Source organism: Leptonychotes weddellii, chromosome 8, assembly GCF_054177405.1.
Source record: "Leptonychotes weddellii isolate Sample4059 chromosome 8, ASM5417740v2, whole genome shotgun sequence".
Lineage (NCBI taxonomy): Eukaryota > Metazoa > Chordata > Mammalia > Carnivora > Phocidae > Leptonychotes > Leptonychotes weddellii.
Window position 1 is genome coordinate 7,864,757 of NC_138376.1, and position 21,385 is coordinate 7,886,141.

A 21,385-nucleotide genomic window follows, 5' to 3' on the forward strand; every position below is an offset into this window, starting at 1 on the left:
CTCTGACCCTCCCCCCTCTCATGTGCTCTCTCTCTCTCTCTCATTCTCTGTCAAATAAATAAAATCTTTATAAAAAATAATAAATAAATAAAGTTTCATTGGGCGCCTGGGTGGCTCAGTCGGTTAAGCGACTGCCTTCGGCTCAGGTCATGATCCTGGAGTCCCGGGATCGAGTCCCGCATCGGGCTCCCTGCTCGGCAGAGAGTCTGCTTCTCCCTCTGACCCTCCTCCCTCTCCTGCTCTCTGTCTCTCATTCTCTCTCTCTCAGATAAATAAATAAAATTAAAAAAAAAAAAATTTTCCGTTCTTACGCGAAGTCGTAATACGGGGATGGCCACGGCACCTCTGGATCTGTGCTGGGCCTTGGCCCCCAGACTACAGGGCCTTTGTGCTATACCTTCATTACCATCTCGCAGTCCCGTTCCTGCCTCCTGCTACGTGGTTTCTATTTTCCTTTAGGTTTTGAGGAGATTCGGGAGGAACCAAGATTGCTAGAACTGTATATAAAATTAAGTATGAACAAATTGGGAGAAGCCTTAATGTGATTTTTATGTAAATTACATTTAAAAGCTTTAGTACATATGCTCTGTGAAATTAACTCTAGCTTCTTAGTATTTCTATTTGGGCGTTTTCAGCTAAGTGTAATGAGACAGACTCTCACACAGCTCCGATACTACCAGGCAGGAGAGGACGGAGACCGCCTTAATGCAGACATGTGCGCCATTATTAAAGCTTTTCCAAAAAAATATTAATTAGAAAAAACAACAACTTGCACAGTCGGTGTTGCAGACCTTCCCTTGATAACTTTTCTTAATTGGCCAAGACAAAGCAACATTATTAACTTTTTTACCTGGTGGCCCTGAAAAAAGGATGAAGACCCCCATCCAGCGATTACCACCCACGGGCACAACACTACTCCAAATCTGAGCACATTCCCCAAGTCAGCCTAGTAACTGTCCCCAACTCCAGAAAATTCAACAATGTGCCTGCCCCTGGGTCTGGACATGACTTACATTTGATTAAATGATCCCTGTGCATCCCAATTTCTGAAAATGTTCTGTGAGAGTCTGTAGGTGAACACGTAAGAATAAGGGCAACTGGAGGGGATGGGTCTCAAGCAGGAGGGCAAGGGGAGGGGAAAGAGAAGGGACAGTGCTTGCTACTGAGACCTTTACCCCAAACAATGAGGGGGCACGCACCAGGATGCAGACCTAAGAACCCTTACAAGGAAACATACAGTTGAAGCAAATTAACATCCTGCGAACAGAGTTCAGATGATCATACTTGAGGAAACCCCGACAGGCCGCCAAGAACTACGAGTGATACATCCAGGACGTAAGAATTGTAGATTAAATAAACCTCAACTCAAGAAGCAGTACCGTCAAATTTCCACTGGCACCCTCGTGGAAATGAGTGGTTATATACAGTCAAGTTTTTCAAAGAGTACAATTAACTGAGTACATTTTGGTCTGTTTAGTACCAAAGCCTAATGATTCTGAATTAAAATTTTCCAATTGCAATACACATTCTTGCATTCTTAAACAAAACATACTGGAAAAAAAAAAAAACAACTCAAGCTATTGCCCCCAAAAAAGGAAAGGAAATCCTGGCATACAGAAAGTCTTTTTATCTAGAATGGACATTATGTAGGGACTCTTCACACAGGGCCTAGAACATGTTTCCTTAAAGTAAGCTCCTCCGGGAAACTGAAAATTAAACATTTAAATAATTATTTTAAACATCAGCTATTTTATGCAAAGTAAGATCTGAGTGTGGTCACGCACACAAGCCTCTAAAGGTCCTTGAGGAAGTTCTCCGCAAAGCAGAACAGTCCAGAGGACTCATCAGTCCAAAAGGAATGCTCATAGGACTCCTCGTGTGTGTGTGTGTGTGTGTGTGTGTATGTGTGTTTTAACATACGCTCTAAGCCCATCGTGGAGCCTGAGCTCATGACCCTGAGATCAAGAGTCACAAGCTCTACCAAATGAACCAGCCAGGTGCCCCTTCATAGGACTCCTCCCATTGCAGACATCCGACTGCACAGGCGGACGCTGCTAGTCCTAATCCGCTAGGGTTACAAGGAGACTCCAATGGAACATTCAGAACGCCATTCTCCCATACCTCCTAAAGGAACATCTTGGAGCTGAGTCTTATCCTTTCTCCACTCAGAGACAACATCCAAGAGAGCATTAAAATGAAAATCCATGCGCTTGTCAATAGTGGGGTCAGTTATTCGTCCACCTTCCTGAATTAAGTCACATCTCTCTCCAAATTTATGCATGCTGATGCCAAGCTTCAAAATAATAAGAATAAGAAGGTGAAAATTTGCCCTGGAAAAAATACTTACAGGTTCTAAACTGAAATTAGACAGAGCTCTCATGGAGAAAATGGTCTAGCAGCTCTCGAAGAGAAAGCTAAGTATACTTCCTAGGGAATGGCAGCAAAGTGAGGCAGTGAGAAAAAAAGAGCATGAAATCTGTGAGACCTTATTATAGGAGAAGGTGAGGTGACAGCAACAGCGTCCATGCCATGCACTCTACAGCTTTTCGGGCAATATTAATTAATGCTTCCGAAGCTATGGCTGAGCACTGCCTCTCCTTGCTCTGACATTCCAGCCCCGCTGTGGACTCTCCCATAGATAAGCACGCAACCACACAGACACTCATGGAAGGTGGTGTTGAATTTACCGTCAATAAATACTTCAGGAAAAAACCTTGGGCCTACCAGGTCTTCTAAGAAACTATAGAGGGTTGCCCGATAAGAGACAGGATGCCCAGGTAAATCTGACTTTCAGATAAACAATGAGTAGTTTGGGTTTTGGTGTCTGTTTGTTGTTGTTTTTGTTTTTTTAGTGTAAGTATGTCCCAAATATTGCATGCAAAACATCCTATGTAATATTTGGGACATACTTACCCTAAACAAAATACTTGTTTATCCAAAAGTCAAACTTAGCTGGGCATTCTGTATTTTTATTTGCTCCATCTGGCAACCGTACAGTGATGAGCTAATCGAGTGGCCTGCAAATGAGACACAAATATAATTAAAGATCTTAGAAAAAATCTTTTATGCACACTACAGTTCCACCTTCTCTGAAAGGAAGAACTGTAACTATTTTTGTTGACTTTTCAGAGGGGATGAGGGGGCAAGAAATCATTTGGGGGTGGTTCTATATCATCTAGAAGCATTACTAATACTATACACAAGCAAAATGAGACCATTTTTCCTTCTGATCATCTACAACACAAATCTTAAAGAAACCCACTTGTTCACACATTAGTGCTACTGGGTTGTTGATACAGCCATTGACAATCTGGGCTCCTCTTCCCACTGTGACACCTTTAAAAGATTTATCATCCCATACTCGGCCTCCAATTCGGTCTTTGGCTTCCAGGACAGTTACCTAAAAAGACAAGCAATCAGGGAAGCTAAATAGGATAGAAAAACCATATTAAATGCAGTGCTATAAAGGCAGAATGACACACAGTTAAATAAGTTCCATATTTGGTTAATTATGATAACACTTGAGAAAAAACTTTAAGACGGAGGCAGTGTGAACAGAAGCCAATGTAGATGTTGAAACAAACCACCCAGCTTTTTAGCAAGAAGTGAGTGAGTGGTCTGCTGGTAAAATCCCTCAAACCCTCTCCTCTCCAACCCCATAATGAAAAGATTTGATGAACCACCACATGAAACATACTCTGAAAGCTTTTACTTAATACTATTCCATAAATTAAAAAGCATTATAAGAAACTAAAGAGGTGAGTTTGTCCTATAAAACGTCTCTGGATGGAGCAAAATGCCTTCAGCATTGCAAATAGGCCTTAACTTCCCTAAGATAGGACTACTGTTAAAAATAAAATTGTAGGGGGGCGCCTGGGTGGCTCAGTTGGTTGGGCGACTGCCTTCGGCTCAGGTCATGATCCTGGAGTCCCGGGATCGAGTCCCGCATCAGGCTCCCTGCTCGGCGGGGAGTCTGCTTCTCCCTCTGACCCTCCTCCCTCTCATGCTCTCTGTATCTCATTCTCTCTGTCTCAAATAAATAAATAAAATCTTTAAAAAATAAAAAATAAAAAATAAAAAAATAAAAAAATAAAATTGTAGGGCGCCTGGGTGGCTCAGTCGGGTAAGCGGCTGCCTTCGGCTCAGGTCATGATCCTGGAGTCCCGGGATCGAGTCCCGCATCGGGCTCCCTGCTCGGCAGGGAGTCTGCTTCTCCCTCTGACCCTCCCCCCTCTCATGTGCTCTCTCTCTCTCATTCTCTCTCTGTCAAATAATAAATAAAAAATCTTAAAAAAATAAATAAATAAATAAATAAAATCGTATGTCACTCACTATCCAAGTATGACCTGGTGGGCGTGGCCTAAGCAGGTTGGCCCCACACGCAGACAGCTTTACCTCCCCCAAATTTCGGACGGCAGGAGGAACTGCTGGTGGTGGACAGCTCTGACTACAAGAGCCACACTTCCCTGGGTTGCAGTAACTCAGGGAAAATGTGAATCCTGCTTGGCCATTTCACTTCCGGATCCCTAACAGCTCAAGGAGGTTCCCCAAGTCAACCATCTTGGTTACTCCGGGGAATCTCTTTCCTAACATTAAGAAGGATCGGTGGTCTCTGTGGGGTCTCTCTCATCACCTGGCGAGAGGGAGGGGAGAACGGGAGGGGTCCTCTGAATATTCTTATTCCTCATTTTCTCCGACAAGGAAGGTTACAACCTGAGGTTCTAACCCTCCCCACCCTCTTTTCTCTGACTTTATTCAGATTAACACAGACCCATCCGTGTCTAGTTTTGTTTCAATGTAAGAGGAAGGCAGGACATTAAAGACAGCCCCCTAGACTTTGGATATTAATACCGTCCTTGCAATATCATCTGTGAGTTTCCCAAACAAGAACAAGAGATCTCAGTCCTTAATATCTAATGCTAGAATAAAAAAGTGATCAATTAAAACACGTCCTAGCTTAATACCATTCAGAAAATACTCTGAAATGTAAACACGCTTCCCATAAATCCAACTCAGGTTCTTTGGTTTTGTGAGCAAAATAATGTAATCCAAGCCTTACATCTTCCATTCAGCTGAGGAAAACTTCTCTTAGACATAGCTACTGAAACTTTTCTCATCTCTGAAACTCCTCCAGCAGAGAAGACATTGTGAAAAAGTTGTCATTTCTTTCAGCCAGACGAGAAAAGTGATAAGACTAATTCAGTTCTACCAAACTGATCTTCACGTTTAGTTCAACTGAAAACAAAAGTCCTTGAAAAATACTAGTTTTTAAAAAGGAGAAAGGTGTCAGACCTAGAAAGTCACAAATCGAGGGATGGTTAATTCAAATGCATCTAATGGAAATGAGATTCTGAATTGCACGATAGTTTTTTGTAAGTCTCTATCTGGGCTAATGTTGAACAACTGGAATAAGGCCACACACTAGCTAAAAACTATCCTACCTTGGAGAAGCAGGCTACCTCAAATATGTACAGCCCTTTAAAAGTCATGTAATTCTGTCTGAACCATGGATTAACCAATTCAATCTTGCTTCCAAAAGCAGACTGTTTTCTAGAGTAAGACTCAAAGTGTGCCTTTGAGGGGCACCTGGCTGATTCAGTCAGTAGAGAATGTGACTGCTGATCTCGGGGTTGTGGGTTCAAGCTCCACGTTGGGCATAGAGCTTACTCAAAAAAAAAAAAAAGGATACCTTTGATTTGCATAAGAAAATTTAACTGGGTGCTTCAGAAACTTTAATACAAGAAACGGTGACTTTCCAAGCTACTATTTGGTTGTTTCAAACTATTACAAAAACAAGGACTTTTTCCCAATGTGCCCTCTATGGAGTCGATAACACCCCGTGGAGAATTTCTGCCTTAGTTTCTGCACATACTCTCTTCTGATTTGCTCATTAGGAGCCTAAAATCCTGTCCTAAAGCTGCTGAGAACTGCTATTCCCCCCACCTTTCTTTTATCAAACCGATTTCAAATGTTTTATCTTTCCTAGGATCGATTAGAAAGATTTTAAAGATATAAAGATACAGTGTGTTTCGCATTCTCCACTAAAATCAGAAACTGGTTTCTAAATCTTAGAAAATTTGGACCAAAGGCACGGTTAACCATCTGTTATCAACTTCATGTCCCCAAAAGTCTTACCTTAATTCCAAAGTTATGCAGTTGCCGAGCAGCTGCTAATCCTGCTGGACCAGCCCCGATGATGATGACTGATTTCTTAAAAAAATAAAATTTTTTTTGAAAAAGAAGGATCCAATTAGAGAAATGAAAGCAATATATTGTTTTAGTGGTTCTAAGAAGGTACTAACTGCCAAACCACATTAGTTCACTTAGTTCATCTACATTTGCTTGATGTTCACAGAAAGGTATTTACCTAAACAATCAGGCTGCGCGTAAGTAATCCACTCCTCTCTTCCACAGTCTAGGCAACCAGGGCCTGATACTCTCTTCCCCAGAGAAGCACATATTCTACACAAGTCTTGCTTTGTAACTTGTGTGGCGATAATGTGTCTGTCACTAGTATTATTAACGAGGATCCCCTAACACTGATGTCACACACTAGCATTTATCGTGATGATGGTGGTGGTACCCGCGAGCGCGAAAGTCACCTACGTTGTGGTAATCTTTAGGAAGAAGATGCTGGTCGGTGCCGACGCCAAGAACTCCCGTGTTGATGAGACCTTTCCTCGTCATAAAATAAAGTATCCTCTCCACTTCCTGAACGCACCGGATGCGCACGAGACCCCGGACAATGATGTGAGGAATACATTTCTGAGGGGTAAGAGCTTCCTGTGTGTGGAAACAAAACCAGACTGTTAAGACAAAACAAACACACGTAACTCTGGGCTCCTCAAAAAGTTAAACAGAATTCCTCTGTGACCCAGCAAGCCCACTCCTGGGCAACCACTGAGAAGAACTAAAAACGTAGGCTCATACACAATTCATAGCAGCACTATGCTCAGATTGCCAAAAGGTGGGAACTATCCAAGTGTCCATTAATGGATGAATGGATAAACCAAACGGGGTAGATCCATACGTGGACCATTACTTGGCCATAAAAAGAAATGAGGTACCGATCCACGCTACAACATGAAGGCATCCTGCAAACGTGATGCTACGTGAAGAAGCTACTTACGAAAGGTCACATACTGTAGGATTCCATTTATATGAACAACCCGCAATGGGCAAATCTATAGAGACAGGAAGTAGATTAGTGGTTGCCAGAAGCTGGGGGGAGGAAGGGATGGGGAGTCACTGCTTAATGGCTGTGGGGTTTCCTCCTGGGGTAATGAAAAGTTCTAGAACGAGATGTGAGGATGATTATACAACACTATTTACTTAATGCCATTAAACTGTACCTTTCACAATGGTAAAAATAGTAAATATTACGTTGTGTTTTTGCCACAATAAAAAACTAACCAAATGGGCGCCTGGGTGGCTCAGTTGGTTAAGCGACTGCCTTCGGCTCAGGTCATGATCCTGGAGTCCCGGGATCGAGTCCCGCATCGGGCTCCTTGCTCAGCGAGGAGTCTGCTTCTCCCTCTGACCCTCCCCAACTCATGCTTTCTCTCTCTCTCAAATAAAAAAAAAAAAAAAAAAAAAAACCAACCAAACAAAACAAAAACCCTCTCAGGGTACTAAAGTCCATCCTGGGTCACTAAGACACAGGAGGATCAAAGGGGGGTGGGGGGGTTGCCTGGTGAAGAAAAAAAAAGGGGCAAAAGGAAGAGACAGCAATTTGTGTTTCATCAGTTCACCTTCTCCTCCCCGAGAAGGACAGCTCTGGGGAGCGTGGGCTGACCACGTTGCAATGCATTCCTGACTCGATACACCACACGGTAAGGGCCACAGCAGAAGCCCACGCCGCCGCTCGAACCGGCAGGAGGAAAAGCTGGATTCTCATCACCGGTAAGATGTGAGGAGACAGATTTAGAAACGTGTTTAAAAAAAAAAAAAAAAAAAGACACTGTCTTTCCCTGCGCACCCCAGTGGTGGCAAGGCCTTGGAACGTTTCAAAGATACAAGACTAACATAGCCTTGACCCACTGTTGTGAAGTTAGAACAGTCTCAAGAGTGGGACCCAACCTCTGGCTCGTCCTCTACTTGTCACCAAGCCCCCAGCTCCGAAAGAACCTGACCAAATGCAGGAAGAGGACTTACAGTAGACCCATGAACGACACAGGGTTGAACCGTGTGGGCCCACTCACAGATGGACATTTTCGATAAGCACAGTGCGGTACTTAACATTTTCTGTAGCTTACTTTATTGTAAGAATACAATATGTAATACACACACAACATACAAATTATGTGTCATCAACAGCTTACAGTATTGGTAAGGCTTCGGGTCAACAGCAGGCTATCCGTAGTTAAGTTCTGGGGGGAGCCAAAAGTTATATATGGATTTTTGACTGGGTTGGGGGGTGTCAATGTCACTAACCCCCACATCGTTCAAGGTCAACCATATTCAAGAAAGAACACGGCTCGGGTTGGTGCAAAAGGTAAAAAAAAACTTATTTGTAGTCATGAATTTTAAAAAGAAAATAGTTTCAAAATCTTTGCTTCTTTCACAAATATGTGCTTTTCCACTAGAATATTAAACATAAATCATACTATTTTATTAAATATTAAAATAGATCCAGGCTGACAAGGTTCAAGATTATTTTCTGTAAGGTTCTTCACCCGGTATAAATCAATTCTCAACATCGAACGAAAAGAAATGTGAAGAAAAATGAATCCAAGGCTGTTTCTGAAAAGTGTATCTTTACAACTTATTTACAGGAAATTCTGACCACAATTTTGTTCAGTTAGCAAATGTTTATTGAGCACCTACCTCAAGCCTGCTGGGGAGGAAATGAACAATTCTGCCTTGTCCAACCCACTCATAGAATTCGTATAAATTGCATTAACAGCCATAAACCTAATCAGGCCATCTCATACTGGATTCTCATCCAGTGAAACACCAAGGTGGATCCGGAATATCTTTCTTGAATCAAGATTACTTTGGCAGTCTCGCCAAATGTTCTGCATTAAGCAGTCACTCAAATAATTGCAGAAGAAATTAATAAATCAGAAAAATACTAGGGTCACGGGGCGCCTGGCTCAGTTGGTTAAGCGACTGCCTTCGGCTCAGGTCATGAACCTGGAGTCCCGGGATCAAGTCCCGAGTCAGGCTCCCTGCTCAGCGGAGAGTCTACTACTCCCTCTGATCCTCCCCACTCTCGTGCTCTCTCATTCTCTCTCAAATAAATAAAATCTTAAAAAAAAGAAAAAAAGAAAAACACCAGGGTCAGGAAAGCCTTTGTTTAGATAATAATGATTTAAAAAGCTCCTATTCCCTCTCACTTGGCCTCCCCCCTTTCCAGGTGGGGGCTGTATGAGGCCCCTAACACAGATTCAGTTCCAGCAGACAGCAAAGCACTGGTCTCAGCTGTTGGAGGATAGTAATGTAAGAATCCCTGCCCTCAAGGGATTATAACCCAATCTTTAATGTTTTGTATTTTTTCTCTCCGCATTCACATTGGAACTCTCTGAACCAAACTTTGCACCTCATACTCACTAGAGAGCCAAAAATTCGGATGACATATGATCTGAAGTGGGGGTTCCCAGGATGGGGAGACTTAGCACCTGGGAGGCAATGACTGGAGACATCTTGGGTTGTCACAACCGGGGGGGGGGGCGGAGGGAGTTCCAGTGGGTGGAGGCCAGGGATGCCGCAAAACATCCTACAGGGCCCCGGACAGCCCCCCACACAATGACTATCCACCCAGAGTCCGCGGTGGGAAGGTGGAGAATCGCTGATCTAAAGGCTCTGCTTACTTTGCAGTTAGTGTACCACAGGGCGAGGATGAGGTTCCGCAAAGCCAGGTACATGGTGGGGTCTCGGGAATACTCTGGGAACTCATAGAGCTCGTCCAGCTCCATCACGTCCGGCCGCACACACAGGGCTTTGCCACACTCGTTGGGCTGGTAGAAAGGCTGGAAGTACCGGTTCATGCCTGGAACTGACAGAAGACGTGTAGACGCACACATCCCACACCCAAGTAAGTGACCACGCGGGCACACACGGGAAAGGACAGCCTCAGCCAGGGCTACGGTCTGTCCCACGACACATTCCCGCTCCCTCTGTCCAGTTAAGACGGAATACACGTGAACTGAGTATTTCTCTATTTCTCCTGCTCTTTCTTCACCAACTGAATGCCCACGTATGGAAAAAAATTGTTTTAAGGTTTTGTTTTTTGTTTTTTTTTAAGATTTTATTTATTTATTTGAGAGCGCGCACATGAGTGGGGGAGGGTCAGAGGGAGAAGCAGATTCCCTGCTGAGCAGGGAGCCCGACACAGGACTCGATCCCAGGACTCCAGGATCATGATCTGAGCCGAAGGCAGTCACTTAACCAACTGAGCCACCCAGGCACCCCTTTTTTTAAGGTTTTCATGGGGGTTAAACACCTGCCCTAAAATCGAGCACCTTAACCGTGTTTAAGTGCAGTGTTGAACGGGGTGAAGTGTATCCACGTTGTTCTGCAACACATCTCCAGAACTTCTGTTATCTTGTAAGACTGAAACTCTGTGAACACCAACTCCCCGTAGAAATAAATTCTAAAAGTAACCTTCGTTGGAATTTTTCTGATTAAAACATCAATCACTTCACAGAGGTACATGACAATCATTAACCCCTGGTAATCCACGAGCCATGGGGTAACATTTAAGGCTACAGTCTATCCTTTGTGCTGCTTCTACGCACAGAGACTATTAATATATCAGACTCTTGTTTTTTAAAAGCCAGAAAAACATGCTGTTTCCGAACCTGCTTTTCAAGACCACTGTCCCATGTCACTGAACCTGACTTCAATGAACACGGAATATTTTCCTATTATTTAACCACTCCTCTGTTCCTGGGCACTGAAATTTCATCGAATTATTTCCCTACTGTAAACAATGCCATATAAATCTTCGGATTAACCTTTGAGAATTTACTTTGATTATTTATGACAAATTCCTAGAATAAAGGGGTGTCTATTTTTAGGTTTTCAATTCATGGACAAACTGTCCCTCACAAATGTCCACACCCACTAATAGCATTTGCGTGCCTGTTTCATGGCACCTTCATTAACCCTGGGACTTACCACTTTGGCTTTGATTCAGACCACAACCACATTTTTAGAGGGCCCAGTGTTATCAGTTAAAAACTATAAAATATGGTGGTGCATCGGTGGCTCAGTCGGTTAAGCGGCTGCCTTCGGCTCAGGTCATGATCCCAGGGTCCTGGGATCGAGGCCCGCACCAGGCTCCCTACTCGGCGGGGAGCCTGCTTCTCTCTCTATCCCACCCCCATGCTCGCTCACACTCTCTCTCAAATAAAATCTTTTTAAAAATTTTTTAAAAATAAAAATTAAAGAAACCCTTAAAATAGGGCTTCTAGGTCAAAATCTATTTGCACATCAAACATGAAGTTTGTTAGTGTATGGACAAGGGAAGGTCTAGAATTCTTGTGCGGACACCAAGAACTCTGGTGGAGAATTTTAAAGATCCATTTAAAGTAAGTGGTCAATGGAATGTCTGGCCTGACCTGAAGTTTTGGATTTTTTTCAAGAGTTGATCAACTTTGCTGAGATTTTTCCATGGCATAATTAGAAGCAAAAAAGACTCAGAAAAAAAAGAAGGGCTGCTCATATGGTCAAAACTTTCTTCCAGCATGTCAGACTTTTGGGTTATCATCAAATGATGCAGCCACCCAAATGTCAAATAAGTAACTCATCAAATTCCGTAGACCCAATTCCTGGACCGGTGTTACAGACTTCCCACACTCTGGATGGGAAATGAACCGCATGATCTATACGAATGATATGACTGAGCCACGGCATGACCCAATCCAAGAAATCACAAGGTGCTTTAGATCACATGGCACACACTAAAAAAAAAAAACCCACAAACTTCTGTGTTCTGCTCCCCGCTATCCCCCTCCCATTTCCAGGGAAAGAGGCGGAAAGGAAAGCAGAGAGGGCCAGGGCCAGCTCTCACCCAGCGTGGAGGGAACAGCCTTGGAGTGCTCCAGCTTCCCGGGGCTGGTGCTGCCAGCTGCGCTGTGGGTGCTGGTGCAGGAGGGGCTCATGCCCACGCAGTCGGGGTAGTAGGCAGAGAGTAGGGGTGCCGCCACGCTGTCTTTCAGCAAAGGGGGGAGGATGAGCATGGAGTACCACCAGTGGTTGGAAACTTCCGACACTCTCTGAAACGGGGCAGAGTGAGACCAAGAGGCACAACGGCAGACAAGAAATGGACACGCAGGCTCAGCCGAGGACAGGCGGTTGGCTTCATGTCGTTCACCCGCTCCCCCTCCCCCTGGAACGCCAACCCCCCGCCAACACCAGATCAATCCCACAGCTGCATCTGGTACAGCATTCCATCCTAGCAGCAGGATCACAGGTAACGTAGAAGCCAGTGCAATCCCCTACACTGCAAGTCCAGGCTTCAGCCTGACACGAGAAACTTCTTTCTGTTCAGTAATCACTTATTACCCATACTCCCCCCCACCCACCTTCACTTGAGGTCTAAAGATAACCCAAGTCATGAAACTGGGCAGAAAAAACTGTCCTCCTGAGAAGCAGTCAAGCAGGACTCCTTTTAGCTAGAAGCTACTGAACACTTCTGGAGGAAGAAGTACGCAACAACTATCGAAATAAGATGCTAAATGTAGAAATGAACAAAAAAGCTATTTTTGGTCTTAAAATTTGTGATCACATTCCAGAGCTGATTTAACATATGGAGTCATCGGATCAAAGCATCCCCATGATGACTAACTATTGCAATAAGAATAAAATTTACTTGGCTTCTAAAGCAACACTGCCCGCCAAGCCTATGTTCGACGGCCTTTTCTAAACATGATCTTGAACGCATGTTCCAAGAATTCTAAGAATCTGATATAGGAGAAGCCTGAGCTCCAGGACCCTCTGATGTCAGTTCTGAGGGCTCCAAGCAGATGCCACCTGCCACGGAGCAGGGGTTTGTGGGCTCGAGGTCCAGAGGGCGAATCCAGTTTGCAGATGTATTTTGTTTGCTCCTCGGCTTTCACAGGGTCCAAGTGTGGGGCAAGCATTTTTCAGTTTACGACAAGCCCCAACACCTGCTATAAAGGACTCCCAGCTGCTTCACACATTCATTTACCTGCTCAGGCCCTGAAGGCATGTCGGTCTGCTATCTGTTCTCAAGGCTACCCAGGGCCACCCTGGGCTGTACCGAAAAAGAAGAGAAGCTTCAGTTCCACCCCCAACACACCAGGGCTGCCTCTATGGAGCCCCTCCTGGTGTAGCCCCAAGGAGAGAGTAAACTGAGAGATTAGATCCCGACACTCCAAACGGACTGCATAGAGGTCAGAATGGAGATGCCTTATGTGAACATGAACCCAAGCTCTTCAGCTTCCGGGACCCAACAGAGGCCCTGCTCTCCTGCTACCTGCTCCCAGTCCTTCCTCCCCAAGAAGCCCACTTGAGGGTGCTTCAACCAGCCTCTGCACGGGAGTGTGAGCAGCTCCAACAGCGACTGATGAACCCGCACTCCGTCCTGCCGTTCTGAGCGTGTCCTCCCAGCACACTCGCCATTCCCAAGACACCTGGCTGTCATTTTGTCGATACACCATCAAGAACCCCACTCTCACCTTCAATACACATACCACGGAAGAAATCGTACTTGATATACTCAGTTGATCAGCAGTTTCTTTTTTTTTTTTTTTTAAAGATTTATTTATTTATTTGAGAGAGAGAGAATGAGAGAGAGAGAGAGTACATGAGAGGGGGTAGGGTTAGAGGGAGAAGCAGGCTCCTCGCTGAGCAGGGAGCCCAATGCGGGACTCGATCCAGGGACTCCAGGATCATGACCTGAGCTGAAGGCAGTTGCTCAACCAACTGAGCCACCCAGGCGCCCCTGATCAGCAATTTCAATGAAATAGCCACTACACTGGGTTGAATAGTGTTCCCCTAAAATCCATGTCCACCCAGAACCTCAGCATGTGACCTTATTTGGAAATGTGGTCCTTACAATGTAATCAGTCTCACTACAGTGAGCCCTAAGCTCCGTGCAAGCAATGTCCTTATAAGAGGAGAAGAGACAAAGCGGGGGAGACAGACAGGGAGAGAGTCATGCGAGCCTGCAGCGATCCACGGACAAGCCGAGGAATGCCAGGGATTGCTGCCACCACCAGAGGCTGGAAGAGGCTGGACTGACGCTCCCCCAGACCTTCAGGACACCTTCACTTCAGACTCACAGCCTCTGAAACTAAGAGACAACGTGCTTCTGTTGCTTTAAGACACTGAGTTTATAATATTTTGTTAGAGCAGCCCCAGGAAACTAATACAGGCACCAAAACTTAGAACCTGCTTGAAAAGTGACCCTAGGGGCGCCTGGGTGGCTCAGTCGGTGAAGCGTCTGCCTTCAGCTCAGGTCATGATCCCAGGGTCCTGGGTTCAAGTCCCGCATCAGGCTCCCTGCCCAGCGGGGAATCTGCCTCTCCCTCTGCCCCTCACCCTGCTCATGCTCTCTCTCAAAATAAATAAATCTTTAAAAAGATTAAAAAAATTTTTTTTGATTTTTAAATAAAAAATAAAAGTGACCCCAGAATCTACAGGAATAGAACAAGGGTAAAGTCGGTGATATGGCTATACACCTGCTCTAGACTCTTTCTTAGCCATTCACAAAAATAAGTAACTGGTGGATGAAATCCAGGAACTCTTCCACACTTTTTAAAGTTCTTATATCCCAAGAATATGGCCTCTGTCCTAAAGTTCAGATTCTTCTGTGTGCAGAAGGGTCTGAATGTTAGGGGACAGACTCATCAGATATTGCAAATGTATTTACAGTTATGTTTTCCTTTGTATCTATAATCCCATTCTGTCTACCCTAAATCCAGAAATTATTTGGGCCATTGCTTTCCTATGGAAATGCTTGAGGGTACAACTAATTATTAAAAATATGTGTGTGGGGAGGGCGCCTGGGTGGCTCAGTCAGTTAAGTATCCGACTCTTGATTTAGGCTCAGGTCTTGACCTTAGGGTTGGGAGTTCAAGCCTGCTTTGGGGTCTGCACTGGGCATGGAGACTATTTAAAAAAAAAAAAAATGTGTGTATCTCACACACCCCTTTATGTAACAGAATGGATTTCAAGTAGATTTCATAGGTGTCAATTCTCCCTTTGCCTAAAAATCAATCACTGTCCCTGAGTTTCAGACATGAAGAAAAACTGCAAATTACCAGCCCTGTATTACAGAAATGTAGAACAGCTCAGAACCTTGCAATTTTAGAAACTCAGAAACGCAAAACATCATTTCCTACAACAGCTGTGGGGTCTGCCAGCTCAGGTAGCAAAGTTCCATGTGAGAAATGAAACGTGAGGAGGCTCGGCCTGCCGGACATGAGCTTCTCCTCCCCACACGGAGCAGAGACAGGACCGAGCAGTTACACTGAGCTCAAAACACACAAGAACACTCTCTCGCAGCTGAATTTGGGCCAAGACCATCAAATTACGGGCCTCCTGTTCTTTTCTCGGAAGGATTCAAACGGAGATAAGGTCACAAAAGTCACCCATGAGAAACAAGGATAACAAGGCTGATCCTTGTAGTAAGGCAAACTATCCATTTCTTCCTTTTTAATTCCTTTTAACAGGGGGCAATAAAACTATATTTCTTTCTCTTTAAGGTAGGGGAGGATCATCCACAATACCGCGACTGCTAACATTTTTATCATACACAGGTTAGATTGAAAGCCTCTGATCAGCAACCAAATAGAGAGAAACTCATAAAACTGTTACTGTCGCTGACGTACAGTACTTTTATCATCGAAAGCACAATGAGCTGTAGTCTAGGATGTGCACAAATACTCACTAGATCCTCTGGAAGGGAACAATGATCCGAGGTCTCGGGCTATAAAAGAAAACCAAGTGTTAATTAGATTTACTTATAAAATACAGGCGTAAGTGTCCATGTGCTTTCAGTAGGATACCGCTCTTCACCTGTTCGACAGGCAAAAGCAAAAAGTGGGATAAAACACTGTAGGAGTGAGGGTGTGGAGGAGATAGCTACTCCCATAAAGATGTCCCGGGTGGAATGCTCAAGGAATGAAAGAACTTTGGAGGGCAATTTGACAAAATACACATTTAAATGCACAATAATTTGGCACTATCTTGCACCGCTGAAGACATACATACTATATGCCCAGCAATTCAAACTTTGCTAGATTTTCAAGAGGAACCCTCAAATATGTGCACCCACAGATGTATCAGAAATGCTCAGGGGCGCCTGGGTGGCGCAGTCAGTTAAGCATCCGACTCCTGGTTTCGGCTCAGGTTGTAATCTCAGGGTCGTGAGACTGAAGTCTCCCATAGGGCTCCCCTGGCTCAGTGAGGAGTCTGCTTGAGATTCTCTCTCCCTCTGCCCCTCCCTCCACTCACTCTCTTTCTCTCATTCAGATAAATAAAATCTTTTAAGAAAATATTTATTTTGGGGGGGGGCAAGGAGGGAGGAGGGGCAGAGGGAGAGGGAGAAGCAGACTCCCCGCTGAGCAGGGAGCCTGATGTGGGGCTCGATCCCAGGACCCTGAGATCATGATCCGAGCCCAAGGCAGAGGCTTAACCGACTGAGCCACCCAGGTGCCCCAAAATAAATAAATCTTAAAAAATGTTCAAAGGAGCACTATTTGTAATAGAAAAAAGCTAAATACAGCCCAGAAGTCCACCAAGAGTAAAACAGTGTTATGTTCAAACAACAGCCCACTAGGGCGCCAGGGTGGCTCAGTCGGTTAAGCATCTGCGTTCGGCTCAGGTGATGATCCTGGGTCCTGGGATTGAGTCCCGCATCGGGCTCCCTGCTCACTAGAGAGCCTGCTTCTCCCTCACCTCCCCACTCGTGTACTCTCTCTCGCTCTCTCTCTCTCAAATAAATAAAAATCTTTAAAACAACAACAACAACAACAGCCCACTACACAGCAAGGAGAAAGAACCAACCACAAACTACACAGCACCACATGGACATACCTCACAAACATAATGGCGATAAAGAAACCAGGCCCAGAAAAACACATACTGTAGATTCCATTTACATAAAGTTCAGTAAGCCAGCAGAGTGAGTAGGGGAGCAAGGGAAGGAGTGTGTGAGTGATAGGGGGTGTAGGGGGGGCTCCTGCGGGGCTGGGAAGAGTTCGATTTCTCTACTGGGAGTTGGCTAAAGAGGGACTCTCAGAAGCTTCACTGAGCTCCACATTTTGATTTGTGCATTTTCTGTTTGTATGTTATACTTCAATAAAAAAGTTACCTAAATAAACTCAAGACTGGCATACCATATGGCCCGGCAAATCTGGAATATTCCAGAGAAACTCTTGCATGCATGCACCAGGAGGCATGCAAGAATGCTCACGTGTATCTTACAGCCCGAAACGAGAAACCACCCTCACGTCCATGACCAGGAGAACAGATATGCTGTGGTAGGTAGATTCATGCAAGGCAATACTACACAGCAGGGAAAATCCATGAACTAGAGCTTAAGCATCAACATGGATGCTTGTGAAAAACCTCACTGTTGAGTAAAAAGAGCAAGTTGCAGAGGAACACAAACAACAGGACATAATTTATAACCAGTACAGAAATATAGAAAACTTTACATGTTGTTTTGGTCTCATAAATATGCATGAACTCTGTAACAAAAAGCAGAAGAATAATAAATGCAAAATTCAGAACACTGCAGAATACCTGCAGGGGAGGGAAGGAAAGAGAAGTACTGAGGGGCCCCCGGGGAGCTACAGAGGCCTTGGTAATGCTCTGCTTCTAAAACTGGGTGCTGGGTACCTGAGGGCTTGTTTTAAGTCTTTATTCCTTATGCATCATTAGAAACCCTCTTTTGTGTCTATGTATTAGTTCATATTAAAATGACCATATTGGGGTGCCCGGCTGTATCGGTCAATAGAGCACACAACTCTTAATCTCAGGGCTGGGAGTTCAAGCTCCACATTGGGCAGGGAGCCTACTTAAAAAAAAAAAAAAAAAGGGAGGAGGAGGAAAATGACCATATATACTTCGACACAGAAATTTCATTTCTTGGAACTGATCCTACAAGCAGACTGAAAATGTCATAGATACACAGCTATTCACTGAAGTACTGTCACTAGCAGTAAACATTTAAGTCACCTAAATACCCTTTAGTCAGGCTAAATTCATCAGGATACACCAATTCAGTGGACTAAGTACTCCTTAAGAAAAAAGAGATCTTTATGTACTGATATGGAAGCATCTTTATATAAACCGACAGGGGCACCTGGGTGGCCAGTTGATTAAGTGTCCAACTCTTGATTTCGGCTCAGGTGGGGATATCAGGGTTGTGGGATCGAGCCCTAATGGGGCTCCACGCTGGACGTGGAGCCTGCTGGAGATTCTCTCCCTCCCTGTCTCTGGCTCCCTCTGCCCCTCACCGCACCCCCCCCCCAAAAAGATACATTAACCAACAAAAGCGAACTCCAAAAGAGCAAGTGTAGCTCACTACCGTTCTGTTTAATGTTGGTTTACAAATAAACCTTTCCAGACTCTGTCCTTGACAGAATACCCAGCTGAAGACCAAAGTGACTCTGGGTCAATAAACACCATTTAAATAAATATTTCAAAAGTTCAGGTTATGGATGGCAATCAATTGAGACTGCAGCAGTAGGTCTCAAAGGGGGCTCTCTGGAGGGGAGAAGGAGATGAGAAAATGTGATACCATAGTCAGAAGCTGGAATTTAAGACCTCAAAACCTTCAACTTTAAGATGGTGGGAGGCAGGAGGAGAGAAAGACAATTATATTTTCAAAAACGTTAAGGGATCTGACACCCCAGAGCCCCTACTGGGAAAAAGTATTTGCTGTTAAAATACATTCAACCATGTGAGGAATCACAATAAAGAAGTGGGGGTAGAAGGAACTGTGGTACAGAAATTGAGGGGTACGGTAAAGCCACGTAAACACAGAAGAGTAAACAACGGAGAGATTACGGTGACTGAAAATAAATGACCCAAAACACGAACAGGAATTGGGAGTGAGGAAAAGGCGTGGTGGTCTGTAGTGTGTGATGTAATTTACTTTTTCCTCTTTCACGGTCACGTGTCAATGAGCATCTAAGATTGAAACATGCAACTTAAAAAAGAAGTTAGGGCGATTCCAACCTCCTAACATTCTCATCACGTATCTTCTTAATCTTTCAGGGAGATTTTATTTTATTTTTTTAGAGATTTTATTTATTTATTTGAGAACAAAGAGGGAGAGGGAGAAGCAGACTCCCCGCTGAGCAGGGAGCCCGATGCGGGGCTCGATCCCAGGACCCTGGGATCATGACCTGAGCTGAAGGCAGATGCTCAACAAACTGAGCCACCTAGGCGCCCCTCAGGGAGATTTTAGAAACTACTATTCTTTGTGATGAAGAAATAATTATTCCATGTTCAGCAAGTTCTTACTTCACTTTGGCTTCTTTTTCTTATGTTAAGTTTGGTCTTATGAAATGCAACCATAGAAACCAGCACGTGTGGTGTTATTTTTCACTCCGAAGTGATCTGTCGGCCAGGCCTTCTCCTTGCACACAGGTGGGAACATTCTCGAATGAACCTCATCAGACAATGGTTATTTCATGACGGTGACCGCAAGAGTTTGGTTTTTTGCTATCATCTTTGTTCTTTTCTGTATTGCTTCAATGTTTCAAAGATGAGCACATGTCATTTTTCTACAAAAACAAGCTCATTCTACAGAAAACCTTGGGCTTTTCCAAAGCAGCTCAAGTTGAAGAAAGTGAAAAAGACACAGACCACTGGAAGAAAAATCAAGTAAACAGGAAAAGGGACATAGATGATCTGAAGAATGAGTAGAAACAACGTCGACATTGCACTTTGTTATCACACACGAAAGAGAAGAGGGATGACAGAGAACTCCAAACCCAGTTAAACCACAGACAGGACAAATTACTTTCATATAAACTTTGCATGTAAAACACACCTAGTATTTAGTAACATAACATTATTAGATGTTTGTTTAATCCTTTAGAACAATTGTTTGGAATCGTCACAAAAACAGGTTGAGTGAAAATGGCCCCAAGGCGAATTTCTATTAAAATAGTCTGCTATTTTCCACTGCTCCCTGGCTGAGCTCTCCTTTAAATATTATAATGAAATCCACTTGAGAAATCATCTGAGGCACAGGTTCAAGTTAAGCTTAGTGCAACTCGGATACTGATCGGCTCGCCTTCACTAGCCTTCACTACTCCAACCCCGATTCCCGTCCCTGGATCCACTCAGCCTGTTATTACCAAGCCCCCCAACATCAGCCCCCTCCCTTGTTTTTCTCTTCTGTCCCGCAAACAGGGCTTCTGCTCCAAAGGTCCAGCCCGTGCACCAATTTAAGTGCTGAACTGAAAGGCTTCAGCACGAGACTTGCTAATTCCAGGACCCCGGTCCCCAGGCTTAGATCTGTGCTTTCCACCCTTCACTCCCAAACTGCCAACATCAAAAATGAAACAGGGATACCACCACAGATCCCACTAGAGAAGAATAAGGGAACAGTGCAAACAACTCTAACAAATATGACAATGTAGATGACATAAATTTCTTCAAAAACACAACTGTCTAGGTGTGCCTGGCTGGCTGAGTCAGTGGAACGTGTGACCCTTGATCTCGGGTGTGAGTTTGAGCCTTGCACTGGACAGATTACTTAAAAATAATTAGGGGCACCCAGGTGGCTTAGTCGATTAGGTGTCCTACTCTTGATTTCAGCTCAGGTCATGATCTCAGAGTGGTGACATCTAGCCCCAAGTCGGGCTTTTTACTGCTTAAGATTCTCTCTCTCCCTTTCTCTGCCCCTCCCCCACCACTTGCTCGCACACATGCACGCACACGCCCTCTCTCTGGAACAAAAAAAAATTTTTTTTTTAATTAAAAAAATTTGGGGATGCCCAGGTGACTCAGTCGGTTAAGCTTCCACCTTTGGCTCAGGTCATGATCCTGGGGTCCTGGGATCTAGTCCCACTTGGGGCTCCCTGCTCAGCAGGAAGCCTGCTTCTCCCCCTGCTTGAGCTCATGCTCTGACAATTTAAAAAAAAAATTTTTTTTTAAACCCACAAAACACAACTAATCTAAAACTGGTAGAATAAACCACGTGACTAGCCATGTATCTGTGATACTGACAGTGAATTTGTCATTTCAAAACTTCTCACAAAGAAAACTAGCCCAATGTCTTCACTACTGAATTATACCAAACAGTAAAAAAGAAATCATTATCAACCTTAAACAGACTCTTTAACAAAACAGAGGAGGAGGATATGCTTCTCATTCTGTCTTATGGAGGCAGCATAACTTGGATACCAGAACCTGACAAGGATATTACAAGAAAAGAAAATGACAGATC

The 21,385-nt window shown here is 44.2% G+C and overlaps 1 protein-coding gene across 3 annotated transcripts in view; it reads right to left on the reverse strand.

Moving 5' to 3' along the window:
* Positions 1-21,385, reverse strand: part of KDM1B (lysine demethylase 1B) — a 58,855-nt gene that overhangs the window by 15,906 nt on the left and 21,564 nt on the right. Inside the window, exons 7-13 of one of the 3 annotated variants that reach the window (XM_081827619.1) lie at positions 15,863-15,901; positions 12,017-12,221; positions 9,813-9,997; positions 6,607-6,783; positions 6,136-6,210; positions 3,263-3,400; positions 609-2,293 (exon numbers count right to left, since the gene is read on the reverse strand). In XM_081827619.1, the coding sequence (XP_081683745.1) occupies positions 2,075-2,293; positions 3,263-3,400; positions 6,136-6,210; positions 6,607-6,783; positions 9,813-9,997; positions 12,017-12,221; positions 15,863-15,901 (1,038 nt within the window). In that variant the 3' untranslated portion in view covers positions 609-2,074. Of the gene's footprint in view, positions 1-608; positions 2,294-3,262; positions 3,401-6,135; positions 6,211-6,606; positions 6,784-9,812; positions 9,998-12,016; positions 12,222-15,862; positions 15,902-21,385 lie in introns of those variants that run through there. The other 2 variants (XM_081827617.1, XM_081827620.1) reach the window with 2 other exon arrangements.